Source organism: Phyllostomus hastatus, unplaced genomic scaffold (assembly GCF_019186645.2).
Source record: "Phyllostomus hastatus isolate PE091 unplaced genomic scaffold, TTU_PhHast_1.1 phas_scaffold_39, whole genome shotgun sequence".
Classification (NCBI taxonomy): domain Eukaryota; kingdom Metazoa; phylum Chordata; class Mammalia; order Chiroptera; family Phyllostomidae; genus Phyllostomus; species Phyllostomus hastatus.
The window spans coordinates 35534281-35550627 of NW_025334028.1; the positions used below are offsets into that span (position 1 = coordinate 35534281).

The following is a 16347-nucleotide window of genomic DNA, read 5'->3' on the forward strand; positions in this document are numbered from 1 at the left end:
TGCCTCTTATTAGTATTTCCTGAATGTATATTACAGGACAATAGATATTTCCCTTCATAACTGAAACAGCACATGAAAATTGTGTGTATATTTTTATCATAATTCACATAATCCACTGTTGTGTTTGAACTCTTAGCTTGTATCTATCATTTTCTATATTACAAACAATTGGATGACAAATGACCAGCCCTCTAAATTATTAAAAACATCAATTTTTAAGAAGACTAAACTCAGTGTGCATCAACTTTTCCAAGTGTAGGATGCTCTAGAAAGGGATGGATGATTCTAGAACACAAATCCTAGGCTAGGGGCACCGACGGCCTCTGAGTGGAGGTGCTTAGAGCCTGGCTCTCCTCCTGTCCTTGGAGAGTGAAGGTCACTTGCATGCCACCATCAAAACACCCAGTGTCCTTTTCAGCATCGCTGGCTCTGCTGGGCTCAATACATCGGTCACTTGCTCTCAGACTCTGGAATCATCAGAACAGCTGGGAGCTTGTTAAAAATACATACTCCCTGGCATTATTCCAGGAAACTGGACTTCAGTGGTTCCAGTGGAACCAGAAAAAATTGGCCAGGTGATTCTCATAATCATGGAGGTTCAGGAATTTCTTCATTAATCCTAGCTGAGGGCAGAGATCAGACCTCCAGATTTGTCCACAGCAGTCATTTCCCCCTATCTTTTACAATAAAATTTTGATTCTCAGAGAGATGAGAGGAGAGATGAGGAGAGTGTTTACTGCAAGCACCCAACTTAAGTCTGTTTACCCTGCCACCCTTCTGTCTGGGCTGGCCCTATAGCAAATACCTTGATTGTGTTGCTCTCACCAGCTTCTTTGGGTGGACAGAAGGAGCCTTTCTTAGACTCCTTCCCCTCTTGTAACCACTTGACAAACATTTACTGTGCATCTAGCAGTCTCAGGGACTGTGCCATCCCCACCGTGAACTTGGGATGGATGGTGCCCTGTATGAAACTCTTGAGGTCACTGTACCCCAGTACAGTGCCTCCTGAGACAACACCCTGAAGGGGTCCGTCTGGGTGTCTGTGGCAGGGGACTGGCAAGTGTTAAGCTCCACAGTCACCTTGTTCACTAATCCCCCCTCCCCCTTGCGAGTGACACCCCTTTAGACCAGAGGTGTCAAACTCATTTTCACGGGGGTGGGGGGGGGTGGGTGGGGGGGTGGGGGGGGTGGGCCCACATCAGCCTGGCTGTTGCCTTCAAAGGGCCGAGTGTAATTTTAGGCCTGTATAAATGTAACTACTCCTTAACTAGGGACAAGGAGCTAGGCGCTGCTGCTGGGTAGAAAGGAGGTGCCAGACGGATAAAACCAGGTGGAGGGCCGGATTGGGCCCATAGGCCTTGGGTTTGCCACCTGTTGTTTGGAGCTCCCAGCAGGGCTGAGAGCACCTGACTGACAGCGCAGGAACTCTGTTTCCTTAAGTAGGAACTTGGGTCTTATCTCCACCGCCAGCCTTTCCTGCCCTCCTCCCTCTCCATCCCACGCTAAACTCCCAGGCTGGGCGCTAGGGTGTCCCTAAGGTCACGTTACTTCTCACCCCAACCCAGTAAGCAAGGTCGTGGGGGGAGGGGCTCCCGGGGCCCCCGTGAAGACAGAGGTCAGGGCTTCATCACTACCGACAGCGTTGCCCGAGTTGGCCCATCAACTTGAACATCATCCTCCCCGAGTCCACCCTCCCGACTTGAGGCCAGAGGGGAAACCTGGGGCAGCCGGGGTAACTGCTGGGGTTCCCGTAGCACTGAGCGCCGCATGGGGAGGAATCCTGAGGGAAACAGGGCGCATACCTCGGCTGAGGTTCTGTTTCCGAACTGCCGCGGCCGGACTCCCCATCTTGTGGCGACGCCCTCCATCCAATGCTCTCACCCACCAGCGGGTAGCGCCTCAAATTTGGTGGTCCGTCCAGCCCACCTGCAGTGGTCCACTGCCCCTCTCCCCATGGTGCTCTCTCCCACCTACATTGCTCTGCCTATGGTGTTACCTCTCAACCCACCGTGCTGCCCACTCCTGACACTCAGCGTACTTGCCGCGCTCCCGCAACGGGAAGCTGCTATGCACCAGGAGGCTTCCACAATTGCGATCATCCCACCCACTTATGCTTCTCTGGTCCACCCGGGAACTCCTCTCCTCATAAAGTAACGACCTCCCACTTAGTTCCCTTCCCCCAGAGCTTTGTTTCCGCACCTGAGAAGCCCTCGCACCAGCTGGGCGCTCTGCCCCTCCCCCACCTAAGAAGCGCAGTGCTTCGCTATTCGCCCCGCCCGCAGGCTCCGCCCCGCGTGCCCGCCCCCGGCTTCCGATTGGCGCGCGCCAAGAGGGCGGAGCTAGCAGTTCCAAGCGTCGGCTCCGGCGGGGAGCGAGGACAGCCTAACACCCGGCCCACGGTCTCGGGTCTTGGGTCTCGGATCTCTTCGACCAGCTCGCCATGGACCACGACGAGGTTCCCTCGACGCCCAGGGCCAACTTCCGCAAGTTCCTGGAGCATCTCTCCGGGGTTGGCAAAGCCATCGGCGTACTGACCAGCGGCGGGGATGCCCAAGGTGCGCGACCGCCTTCCCCAGCCCAGGCGGAGGGGGACACCGGGAAGAAGGGATGGAGGAACCAGTGGGAAAATGTGGGGACCCAGGACAAGCGATGAGGGCTCGGGGAGAAGCTAGGCGTGGGAGAGCAGCCCGGTGCCGGGGAACCCGGGTGGTACCTTCCGGGTACCGAGCGGTCGTGCAACCTCCAGAGCCACTTCGGGGACGCGGAAGGGAGGGGTCTAGTGGCAGAATCCTTCATCAGGAAGATCAATTAATTTTCTACCTTCACGTTTATTTTTTAATTTGAGACTAGGGACAGACAGGTCGTCTGCACCGCCTTCGTAGGTCATCTGTCATCTGAGTCGTAAGATGGGAAGGGAGGCCCCCATCGCGGCCGCCTCCGATGCCACACGGCTCCCGCCCCGTGTTGTGGAGAAACCACCGGTCCCCACAGCGCGTCCTGAGGACCCTTGCCCGGAGCGCAGCGCGGGCGGGGTTCCCGGCTGCTGTTTGCGGGACGTGACGTGGGGCGCATGGCTACCCGACAGGGGTTGCCAGACGTCCGGCACGCTTTACATTTCCGCTGGGAGATTTTAAAAAAGGTTTTCCGCCACTCTGATCTCCTGTCCGTTCCGGCTCGTTACCGAACCGAAAACTAAAATGGGTCACTAGGCCTTCCCGCCAGCCTCCCTGGAAGGGAGGGATCAGGAAGCGGGGACTCCGGGAAGTCACCGCACCCGGCGCAGGCTCCGGGTTCCCCACACCCAACGTGGAGGCAGATTTTGGGGAGACAGGGACTCGAGACCCGGTCCCGTGGACGCCTCACGAAAATATTTCAATTTAATGGGGGAACAGAGTGACACAGCCACGCCCAGGACGTCGCGCTGGGTGCACGTGAGGGCGCAGGGATTCCCAAAGGGTGGGTTTTCCCGATTCAGGCAAATCTCTGGGTAGTGCAAGCCAACCGCTAGAAAGTGGATTGGTGTTTTCCAGGCGGATGCGTCCTCGGATTCTTAAGAATCGCGTAGGCTCCAGACGCATCCCGGAGCTGGCATTTGGCTTTTGTTTTCTCCCCATCCCCCACTACCCCCCCCCCAAAAAAAAAATTAATTCAAAGGCCCAGAGGCCTCACTGTCACCTGTTTCGGGGCCTCCCACGGTAGAGGGATGCTTGGCTGCTGAGTCTGGCGACCTCATCTGTGCCTACCCTTCCACGACCTTCCCTTTGCCCTTGAGCGAGGCGGGGCGGGCGCGGGTGCGGCAGGTTGGCGCCCGCGGCGCGTGCCTACGTGATGCCCGGCCTGTCGCTGTCCCCGTGCACGTGGCCCTAGGTACTTGGTCCCCTGAGCGTGGGTCCCCAGCAAGACCCTCCCGGCCCTCTTGAAGGTGCCTATCGCAGCGTCAATCACCGCCCCCCTCCTCACAGGCCCGTGCCTCTGCATCACAGGGAAGCAAGACTGTGTGATTTGGTATTGTAGTAACGGCAGAGGCCGCGATTGGGGAAATGGCAGAGTGAAATAGATGGCATTACCTACATCACTTAAATAAACACCAGAAGGTGAGCCAAGTGGGGTCGCTGTGGGGCTGAGAGCGGCTTCTCTGTCAAAGCCTTCAAAAGCACATGTGTCTGGAGATGCTAGCACAAATGAGGAAGTATCTTAAATGAATGGCATTCTGACCCTTGAAAGATAATAAAGCGTTAGCGCAGGAAGGGGAACTGGTCTTAAGCCTCCAGGCTTCAAGTTCAGAGTATCAAGGTTATTTTACAATTAAGGTGCTATGTCTGTTGAAAAAACATATGGGTCATTCTTTTGAATCCTTGTTCAAAATTTTGCTCAACTACCTGGTAGTTGGCATTCAAGTACTCTGGATAATGGTGTAATAGAACCAGCATTTTCTCTGTTACTTTTCATCGCTCTGCACTTGTGAGCAATTATAAAGGGTTCATTCAGTAAGTCCACACCTCTTCTCAGTGGAAAGGATACCTTGAGAACAAAAATTCTAGGAGGAGATTGCTTGGTTGGTGTCATGTCAGGTGGCTAACATCACATTTGATGGTCCGATGCTCTCAACTGGCACATCTGAGCTGTCCTACGTTCCTGAGAACCCTCCATGGCCAGGTTGTCTGGGGCCCCCAGGCAGAGCTGAGCCTGTTGACCGTTTTTTCTTGGACTTCATGCAAAATGTCATATCTCCTGTTTTGATTCCATGTTGCATTTGTCTGAGCATTTGGATGCATTTCTTTCCCTCACCCTGAGACATGCTCATAGGGGCTGGTCTTGGCAGCAGCATATTTACAGACCCTAAGAGTAAATTATCCCTAGAATGTTTTCTATTGCCCACCTCTCTTTCACCACTTTACCTTCATTCTAAATTAGATCAATGTTGGTTTTCCTCTGAGACAGAAGAATTTGCTCATAGCTATAAATGAAAAAGTATACTCACACTTACATACCCACAAAAAGAAACTTACTCATGTGTTCATTTCCTGGTAATTTCTAATCACATGTGAAATTATGGTAAAATTTCATTTTCAGGTGACTACAGCTGCTGTGTATTGGTACATTTTATGTACTAGGAGTTTTACAGGTCTTGTCTCCAGGCTTGATTACTATACATGGCTCCAAGATGTGTGCATCTTTGTTTTGGAGGTGGGGACAAAGATCCACAGTGAGATAAGTGACTTAGCTAAGGTTGTGCAGCTCGGAAGTGGCAGTGGCAAGATTTAAACTAAGTTTTATGACATCTCAATGTAGTTGCCAGTCAGCCGTGCTCTTAAGGGACCTTTCTCAGGAAAGGTTATAAAGTCTAGTTAATGCTCCAAAGTGAGCAAAACCCAGCTTGCTTAAAATTATACAAATGATTTTTAAGCAGCTTGTTAATGGAACAGTAAGTGACTTTTCACAGTGATGGCAATCACCTAAAATACAGTAAGCATGGCTAAAGTGGTGTAACACTTAATTCCAAAGTGATGAAATTCTTTTTTCCCTCCAATGGAATTTATATTATATATTTATTTTTAAAAAAACCCATAAATTCCCCATCCATATTTCTGACCTCTTAGCCCCGCCAATTAGGGAGCAGTATTTTAAGGCTAATTATTTTTCCTCATTTTTTTTTTTTGCGTTTCTTTTTGTCACAGACAATCTGCAAATTTAAACTGGCTTTCATTTTTAACCCAAATAGACAGGCTTAATCATGACTAGGTGCCCATCCTCAGGCAGGATTGTGTCACACACCAAAAATGACTCATCACCTTAGTCACCACTGTGGGCTTCTGGAGAGCCTCGTGGGGCTGAGAGTTCTCAGCAATGGAGTGGACCCTAAAAGCAGAGTGAATGTGAAGGCTGAGTCCTTTTTTGCCCTTTTTTTTTTGTTTGCAGCAAAGTAAACAGAGTTTACACAAATTGAGTTTGTATGTCTTCCCAATAATAGTGAGAATAATTAACATTTAATGACCATTGCTATGTGGCAGGCGCTAATGCTGCATGCATTAACTCATCCTCATTTGACAAGTGAGCAAGGGAGCTCTGAGATGAAACAAATGCCTTTGTATCTCTCAGAACTTTGAGACGTCATCTGCTAAGAGTTAGGGTAGCAGTGGAAATGAGGGACCAGGGCACAGGTGCCATTTCCCTGTGCATTTCTGGCACCCAGCACAGGAGTTGGCAACTCACTAAGGAGTGTGGACCAATTCATTCCTCCAGGCATTCTAGTTGTTTTCTTTTCTCATGAAGTCATGTCATTGAATTAAATCTCTTCTTATCCGAAGCACTCTCATCTCCTGAGTAATGTCTGGAGATGATGAGAGCGTGGAGATTAGTAGTCAGGAGTGTGAGGTACTGTGGACAGGGCTCAGGTACCTGGTTGGTCCTTCACTGAATGAGTGTTTCTTGAATATTGCTTCAGGGCTCTGTTTGGGTGGGTTCCTTATGCTCTGCTGGCATAAGGTGCAATTGGCAACTGAGAACAGTGGGCATCTTGCCTCACAGTGCCAGCCCCATATGGTCCTGGAACTCTGTACCTACACATTCTGTTATGGGATCTTTTCTGTTTAAAGTGTATAATTTAGCAAAAGTGATTAGGTCTAGGAGGCAGTGTATTAAAATGATAGTGTTAACCTCATGTACACTGTGGGAAGTCTGTGCAATTGCATCTCTGTTTACACATGCAAACACTGTTGTGTGACATTTTGTCATATTTCAAAAAAGCTTGTTTTTCCCCTTGGTTACAGAAAACTAAAAGCTTTGCTATAGAACTCAAACCTTTTATCAGGGAGAATTGGGGTCACTTGAATATGCTGTACCGATCCTGTAGGCTGTCAGGGGTAATTATAATTAGAAACATGAAGATAGAGCAGTGCCATTCTAAAGGCAGACATCAGAACACAAAACTGTCTATCCACTGTGATTGTGATTGGCTGAAAAGGTGTCTCTGGATAAAGAACAGACAGCCATATGTTAAGAAAGTAGTTGAGTCACTTTTCCAGTTACTTTTTCCAGCCAGCTTCCTTGGGTGCTGTGATTTTATCTGTTGCAGTGTCTGCCAGCAAGCCTCTTTGTCCCAGGTGTCTTCCCACCTCACACTTAGCGCGTGTGTTGGGGATTGTAGCCCTTGTGCTTGAAGGAACAGGCATCTAAGCCTCAGACTCCAATATGAAGGACCCATGTCTTGACCCTGGTCTTGTATGTAAGAGGCCATGGGTGAAAATTGGCTTTTCCTCTGTTCTTTAGTGTTTGGGTTCCTTCTCCTCAGAAGGCAGCCACCTGCAGGGCCCAGCCACTGCAGCAGTTTGGGTCCTAGCTGTGCACAAGTTGAAAAGGAGAGCTGGTAATGGAATAGGCCCCACCCCAAACAACAAGGAATGGGGACCTGCAGGCTTTTTTTTCTTAAAATCGCCCTTTGGTGATTCTAGTGCACAACCATTGACCTAGAGGGAATTAGGACATCTTTTAAAATAAAATAAAGCAAAACAAGACAAAATAAAATAAAATAAAAATTTAAATGAAGACCAAGGTTTATACACCAACATTGCCATTTATTAATTTTGCTTTTGACTTTCAATTTATCTGCTCAGAGCCCAACTTCTCCATCTCCTTGGGAGCACCCAGGACCCTGCGGGTTGCCTTGTGCATCAGCTTAGGTGCTAGGACACTAACTAACCTCAGTTATTCTGTGCTATGTGCTGAGGACGCCCCTCAGGCCCAATTAGGAGGCTGCTAGCTCCCAGCTGGGGAAAGGCCAGCTGGTTTTACTAAATCACAGGAACTGGCAAGTGAAAAAAGCCTGTGAGGCTGGGGCCTGGTTCTCAGACTGTGGTTTACCCTAGGAGCTTGGTGAGGAGGCAGTGTTCAGGGCCCTCCCCTGCCTGGGAAACCCCAGGGGTTGGGGGACCTTGGTCCCCTCCACCTGGGGCCTGCTGCAGGCCAGGGGTGACAGGCCATTTTCTCAGTGAGTACAGGCTCACCCCAGGAGGCAGGGTGAGACTGAGGCCAAGGGGTGGGTGTGAAGGGAGTTCAGACTTCCTGGGACAGAGGTCAGAGCTGGGGCAGGCTTTCGCTGCACAGGGGCCTCCTGGGCTCACCTCTGGATCATGTTCCCCTTGTCACAGTTTTACCCCTGCCATTTCTTATCCACTTCTTCTTTATTGTTGTTCAAGTACAGATGTCTCCATTTCCCCCTACCCATCCCTGCCTCCCACCCTCAGTACTACTCCTCTTTGCCTTTGTCCATGTGTCCTTTTTACATGTTCCTTGACGGCCCTTCCCCTATGTTCCCCATTATCCCTCCCACCCCCTCCTCTGGTTACTGTCAGTTTGTTCTTTATTTCAGTGTCTCTGGTTATATTTTGCTTGCTTGTTTGTTTTGTTGATTTGGTTCCACTTAATCATAAGGTATTTTTCTTTCACTGCCTGGCTTATTTCACTTAGCATAATGCTCCCCAGTTCCTTCCATGCTGTTACAAAGAGTAGGAATGTCTTCTTTCTTTCTGCTGAGTAGATTTCCATTGTGTAAATGTACCACAGTTTTTGATCCACTCATTTACTGATGGGCAGGCACTTAGGTTGCTTCCAGTACTTGGCTATTGTAAATTGTGCTGCTATGAACATTGGGGTGCATAGGTTCTTTTGAATAGGTGTTTCAGGATTCTTAGAGTATAATCCCAGCAGTGGAATTGCTGGGTCAAAAGGCAGTTCCACTTTTAGTTTTCTAAGGAAATTCCATACTGTTTTCCATAGTGGCTGTACCAGTCTGCAGTCCCACCAACAGTGCACGAGGGTTCCCGTTCTCCACCTCATCGGCACTTGTTTTTGTTGATTTGGTTATGATGGCCATTCTGACTGGTGTGTCTTATCCACCTCTAAAATCCCCCTATTTGTCTTCTTTTACCCTGCCTGCCTTTATGAAGACCCCCTCCCTCACTTCCCCCAGGAACAGGGGCTTCAGGAAGTGGAATTTTCGCCTTTCGAATTTCCTGGTGACAAAGCTTTGGTGTGGTTCAGCATTTGATGATTAATTTACCAGTTACAGTGGCCATAGAATAGAGGCCTAGACTCATGGAGTCTGTCAGAAGGGACCGTGAGGAGCTCATTTATCAGTTAAAGTCTGAGGGTGCAGGAGGCTCTATGCACCCCTGACCCTGTGAGCTTGGTCAGATGCCATCAACCGCCACAGGTGTGAGCCTGGGGCAGCGCACCTCTTCCCATCCTGGAACAAGAGGAGTCAGGTGGGGAAGTGCCAGGAGCCCTCCCTGTGGATGCAGGGGCCCAGTCCTGGAGTTTCAAAGAGGGCACTGGGTGGCCCTGGCGCTGGGACACAGGGAAGCCCTGGGGCACTGTGGGCTGTGCAGTGTTGATGAAGCATGAGGTTCAAGGAGTAGTATCCCCGTGGGCTGAGCAGGTAGGAATAGTTCTTGTGGTAGGAGCTCCCTCCCTGAGGAATCTGGTTTTCTGCATCCAGACCTTGGGGGAGGAGCATGGGCACATTCATGTTTTAGAGACAGAACATCAAAGCTGATGCAGAAAACAACTCAAAAAAAGTGGGGGCGGGTGGAGTACAGATGGCTTAGGGACAACACAACTCTTACAGAGTTTTTTGTAGGGCTCGTGAGCTGTCTCCCAAGGGGCAGGTGGGCAAGTGGGGGAGAAGGACATCTACCTGAGCTGTAATAGTTGTTTTAAGACCTTGTTTTTTAGAGCAGTGTTATTTTATTTTATTTTTAAAAGATTTTATTTATTTATTTTAGACAGATGGGGAGGGAGGGAGAGAGGGAAACATCAATGTGTGGCCCCTACTGGGGACCTGACCTGGCCAGCAACCCAGGCATGTGTCCTGACTGGGAATTGAACCAGTGACCATTTGGTTCGCAGGCTGGCGCTCAATGCACTGAGCCACACCAGCCAGGGCTAGAGCAGTTTTAAGTTCATGGAAAAGCTGAAAGGAAGATTCAGAGGGTTTCCATGTCCCTCTTGTCCTTCCATACACACAGCCTCCCCATAACACTAGATGGAACATTTGCTACAGCTGATGAGCCTCCATTGTCACGTTGTCGTCACTCAGAGTCCATAGTTGACATTAGGGTCAGTCTTCTACATTCTGTGGTTTTGGACAAATGTCTAATGAGGCATAGCCACCATTATAGTGTCACACAGAGCAGCTTCACTGCCTAAAAACCCCGTATTCTGCCTGTTTATCCCTCCCACCCCCCAACCCCTGGAAACCATAGGTCTTTTACCTTTTCCAGAATCTGTAAATTTTTCTAACAAAAGAATGTGGTGCTTATAAATTACTTGTATAGTAATAAACAAGAGAGAAAAGGCTGTTTTAATCATTCTGACTATAGTGAGGATAATGATAGAGAAAGGTGGCAAGATTCGGGGGAAATGTTGAGAGAAAATGTCTGTTTTATGGGCATGAGTTATCTAGGGCATTAGTAATATCCAGCTTGAGCAACAGGGGAGAAAGTTGTGCTCTTCAGCAAGAGAGAGAGAATAAAGGAGAAGGAGAAAATAATGGTAAAATAACTTACTGCATCGTAAAATGCTGAACTTGAGGTTCTAGAGAGATGGCCACCAATTAATAGGCAAGTTATTAAAATTCTTTGTGTGATGAACTAGGTTTGAACATGAAGGAATGAGCCTACCAAATATAACTATGTCCACATATACATGGGTATTAGATAGATATTAAACATGGATGTATTTCTAAGTTATGTACCCCACCACACTTTATCAGCTACATGAATATTGTAGCCTTTCAAAATTGTCACCTTTCAGAGGCAACAGTCTTACTACAGCATTTTCAGAATGGACTCAATATACACCTGGAATTTGGAAATTTTTAACTGTCTTCTGAGCAGGTTTGCCATTCAACTGTGATGTATAAATTCAGTCTCCGTGTTTGTTGAGTGGACTCCTGGAGCCACAGTGCCTTGCTTTTGTTTTCTTTCTTCACCAAAAGTGTCACTCACTTGATGGTCCATGTTCTCCAACAGCCTTCATCCTGACTTCTGTTTCCAAAATTTAAATTTATGAAGGCAGCAGATTGGAATTGTTGGGTGTCCAGGAACCACTTGGCTGAAATAAGCTTTGCTTCTCCTTCTGAGGCACCGAACTGTGTCATCTCTGAAAGAAATGGCCCTCATCCCTTGTCACTTCTTTCTGCCTGGCCTTAACTCATCAGCTGAGGTGATGGTACAGGATTTGTCTGACCTGAGATCCAGACTATTCACTGAGCTCTAGACAGCAGTTCCGTGAGGGAAGCAGGAGGGAGTGAGCAGACTCGGGCATCACACAGAGTTGCTTTTAATTTCTTCGAAGTCCTCTGAGAAAATGCGGGGAATGTCCTAGGTTTAGCTTGATTGGGTATTACTCATAGTATATTGGTTTAGTTTTTCTTTTTATAAAATTGTGTGACTTGTTTTATATTTAAGGCCATTGGTAACTGATAATTGTCTATTTTTCACCTCCTCAAATCACAGACCGATGGTCCTTTTCAGCACTATTTTCTTTGAATTTGGCTAACGATAAATAAACAACTGTCCTTTGGGTTGTTTGATAATTGGAGGAGTTGCCTGAAAATTTATAGGGAATCGAGGCAGTTTGAGCCCCGAGCCTGTGAGCAAAGCCATTCTAAATTAAATGTGCGCCAGGCCCGCCTCGGAGGATGTTCATCTGCGGATGAGCCCACAAATGCTGGGCCCTCTCTTTGCGCTTTCCCTCAATCCTGATGCTACTCCTGGGCGCATGCGTCCTGCCACCTTTCACCTGAGGCGCCTTCGGAGAGGTCACTGTTTCCCTGTGGTCATGGCCAGTTGTGTGCCTGGTCTCTTCTATAACTTCTGTCCTGTCTTTTCCAGGTATGAATGCCGCCGTCCGTGCAGTCGTGCGCATGGGGATCTACGCGGGGGCCAAGGTGTACTTCATCTATGAGGTCAGTGTCGTTCTTTCCCTGATCCTCTGGTATCCCTGCCTGGCACTGGCCCGGAGCTCTCATGCCTGCCAGGGTCGAGCCCTGCTGAGCGCAACCCAGGGTCAGCAGTGGTAGCATGCTCAGGGGGCCAGCAGAGGAGCCCAGGTCCCACCAGAGCTTACCTGGGAGAATGTTGTGGCAGATACCGGCCAGCAATATCCATCGCTGCAGGTGCTCATTGAAACACGAGAAAAACATACACACAGACAACCGAGTCCTGTGGGGAAATAGGGACGAAACAGCTACTCTCTCTAGTGGAGAGCGCCTTGTTCTCCCGCCCAAGCAGGCTTTTATTAAGAATACAGATACAGTTCATGAATTACAAGTTGACAGGGAAGATAAAACAAGTAGTTAGCTTTCAAAGGGGCTGGCAGATCTCCCGCTGGGATTCTGGGCTGAGATTTTGGGGTTTTATCATTTAAAAAGACTAGAGGACCTAAAAGCTTAGTTTCGTTTCCTGCCTGTGCCTTCATATTCTAATTCAAGAGCATCCTCCAGCAAGCAGATCTCACAGGATTTTTCATATTCTATGTCCCAGGCCTGATTACTCTGGGGGTCTGCCGACTCTGGTCTGGAATGCACTGCCCCTGTTATTTCTGCAGGCCTGAGTTGGGCAGAGGAGACAAAGGCAGCCGGGAGACTTGGATTTCTCACAACTAAGAACAAGGACTCAGGCTTTGACAAAGCCGAGGGGGCAGGGGGCAGTGTCGATCACCCCTTCATTTCCACAGCCCCCCAAGTCCTTCCCTGAGGCCTCCACATGATCATGCCCGTCTTAGGCGATTCCCCTTGTGGGAAATCTTACCCGTCATTGGCTAACTGATCAAGCACTGGGGGCCAGCACAGATCAGGCAGTGTTCATGCCAGGGAAATAAGTTTTGCCTCCTTAGTGTCTCCTGGTGCAGAGGTCTCTTACTCAGCCTTAGCCACAGGTGGTTACAGCTTCCTAAGACCAGGCAGGGCGGACCCCAACAGAATGTGCTCCCTGTCCAGATGTACCTCTGAGATGGGCATTAGGGGTGGAGGGAGTGGAAGGAGGTGAGACAGGCACCAAATGCTATTTTGATATCAACTGGTCTTGTAGGATTAATGACCTCAAACTGGTTGTATTTATTTGCAGTTCTCATTCCTTATAATGTGATTTATTCACTTAAAATGGGGTTGAATTTGAACAAATATTAAGATAAATGGGAAAAATCAGCCACTTTGAGCTTTTCATTATTAATGTAACACCCAGACCACCTCCCTAGTGTCTGTTTATCTGTTCGAATGAGGAGTCTCAGCTCCAGCAGCAGTTGCGGCCCATTGTCTTCTGCGTTTGAGGTCTGGGCGACATGGAAGTGAGTCAAGTTTGGGGGTGGGCGCCAATGCAGTTTGGACCACGTGATTTATTTCAAAAACTGCTGGGAAAAATAATTTATATTTAGATTTTCAATTTGTGAAACATAATAAAGCTTATAAAGAGGAAATAAGAGAATATATTTTTAAGTGACTTAATTCCTTCAAGACCACTGTCAGTATTTTATGCTGACTCCTCCCAGTATTACATATGTGGAATATTGGAATATAATATGTACATTTTTTTAAATTACAGCAAATGTATTTGATATAGTACGTTTTCTACCAACCATTACGTTATGGTGATTTTCTATATGTTACACACATTCCACAACTGTTGCTTTAAATGTTTGTTTAATATTCCATCACACTGATGCCTTAACATGTACCTGACCATTTATTTACTCTGTCATTCCATTGCCACACCACTGGACTATTTAGGTCACTGCCCATTTCTCAACTACCATTGGCACAGCAAGATCCACATTAATATGTGAGGCTCTTTCATGCTTTGTATTATTATTACTGTGATCCCAAGGCATCGACTGGGGTAGAAGACATGGCCCTTGAAATGGGTCTCTATGGGTCTCATCAGTGATTTCTGAGACTTGCCCCAGCCCACTCTGCACCCCCATGCCACACCCAAAAGTGGCGCCAAATCCACTGGTTCTGTGTGCACAGCCCTCACTGACTCACCAGAGCTGGTGCAGGTTACAGGACTGTTAACTAAAGGCATTTTCTCCTTTCGTGATGTGGCTACTCATGGTCTTTGTTCATTGGTCTGAATAACCATTTTTTTTTTATTGTTTGCTGCAAAGGTGTTTTTTTTTCTGGTGCTTTGGTTTGCTTTTCAAAATTGTGGTTCTGTGGATTTTGGGTTGTATCCATCTGATTTGGGCAATGTTAAAATAATGGGTCTAATCAAAGCAGTCCTAGACCATTGTCCTGTCATTTTCTATTTGGATGTACTTAGGGTCAAATTGCCCTTGTGGATGTCTGTCCTGGACCTGACCCTGCAGCCACTGTCCCCTGTGCACTGATGCTGAATGAGCCTATGAGATGCAGGGTCGCGCTCCTTTCTTTCATGTCTCTCCTCCCTTTGATGTTTGAGTTTGCACTCAGACGACTGTTCTGCTTCTGCTGAGGAGTGTGCATGCATGAGCACAGCTTCCTCTGCCTTTTAATTTTATTTTGGGGAGAAGAGGGGATTGCGTTCTGCCTTTGAACTTGAGAGAAGACACCATACCTGGCCTGATGGCAGTTCCTAACACATGGTTTTCAAAATCTTTCAGGGTTTGGTCCACCCTCAGGTCAGGTTCTGTTATAATTAACAAAATGATTTCAGCTTCTCTGAAGACAAATTTATTTAGACTTGTGGTTTACGGCATGTTCTCTTGGAAACCTTTGATTTCATTGGCTGCTGTTTCCGATGGTTTGTGTAACCCTCCAGGTGATGCTGCAGCTGTACTGAGCTGAAGATCTCTCATTACAGAGGTGCACTTTGTCTTCATGTTGACTTTGCGGTGTGTGGGGGGAAGGGAAGGAAGTCATTTCAGTTATTTCATAGTTAAAGGAACTGACTCGTCCTTGTGGACAGTTCACTTCTCCGTGTCACTCACTATTCATCACTAGCAGGGCTGGGAAGAGAACTAGAATCCCACATCAATCCCCCAAGAATATTCGTTGATATCTGGAGACATTTTGATTGTCCCACTATGGGGAGAGGTGCTGCTGGCATCTGTGGGGTGGAGGCCAGGGGTCCTGCTCAGCATCCCTCGATGCACAGCAGCTCCCAGCAAGGGATTGTCTTGCCTATATGGCAGTAATGCGGAGGTCTGGCAACCTGCATTAACCCAAGGGGACTATGTTCTTCAAGTCCTTTCTGAAGGGAAGTGAGCTCTTCTTCTTGCTCCTTCCAGCAGGCAGGCAGGGAGGCATCCGAGTCTGAGTAGATCCGTCTCCATTAGGGAAAGACAGGAAATTTCTACAGCCACTGGGAAGATGCCACAGAGAATCCTTGTGTGGAATGGGGTTAGGATGATTCTAATTTTCATAATAACTCTTTTATTGGTAATCGGCACCTCTGATGGATGGCAACTCAGGGCGTATAGCGGATTGCAGGGTGTGTGATTTGGCACTAGGAGTGATCAGGCCTTGGCATTCCTGGATATGGAGGGAAAAGGCAACGGCTTGCAGACAGAGGCATTGGAACTGAAACCTCCTATCTGGAGATGATGTAGTCCTTCTCATGACACCCCTCCCTCACCCCCCAAAAGACAGAAATATTGTATCAGTGATCGGAAGGAGGTTTTTCATGTCTGCCCTACCTGGGGTTTGCCCAGTGTCCTCTTAGACACACGGTGACACTGCATGCAATCCTTTCTCGCCCACCCCAGGTGACAGTCCCTCAAAGGGGAGGAGGTGGCTCCTGCTCTTGCCAGTGCCAGCTCACATAGGCTCCCTGTGTGTCCATGGTGCTCAGGGCCCCAGCCTTCTCCATTCTGTCCCCTCTCCCGCCCCATGGGTTTGGGGAAGTGATTGTGTACCTATGTACATAGCCCAGTGACGGGGGATAAATAAATTAACCTTTCTGGCCCTGTTTCCTCATCTGTCCAGTGAAAATCATATCTGCCCTTCCTGTAGTTAGAAAGCTTTGAGCATAAACTGGGCAAGGGGCTGTGGGACTGCTGGGTGGGGGTGCAATGATGTGTATGCCTTTGGTGCTGAGAACCAGGCACAGCACTGCGGGGATGGGTGCTCTGAACTGAATTCACTTCTCTAAAGACCTTCTCAGAACTGCAGACACGTCCATGTGTTCTGCTGTGTGGGCCCTGCCCTGACGGACAGGGTTCCCTTCTACACCACACTCCACAGCACTATTGGTATTTGCAGGGGTTGATGGGAGGATGTGTGGGGTGTCCTGTGCAGTGCAGGTTGCTTAGAGAGCATCCCTGTGTCTGCCCACCAGAAGCCAGGACCACACCCCTGGCCCATAGCAGCAG

At 48.5% G+C, this 16347-nt stretch overlaps 1 protein-coding gene across 1 annotated transcript in view; it reads left to right on the forward strand.

Moving 5' to 3' along the window:
- Positions 1 to 2349: 2349 nt before the first annotated feature.
- LOC123806827 (phosphofructokinase, platelet) overlaps positions 2350 to 16347 on the forward strand; it is a 55133-nt gene continuing 41135 nt past the window's right edge. The window contains exons 1-2 of the mRNA XM_045820209.1: positions 2350 to 2555; positions 11895 to 11968. Of these exons, the coding sequence (XP_045676165.1) occupies positions 2441 to 2555; positions 11895 to 11968 (189 nt within the window). The 5' untranslated portion in view covers positions 2350 to 2440. The remainder of the gene's footprint in view (positions 2556 to 11894; positions 11969 to 16347) is intronic.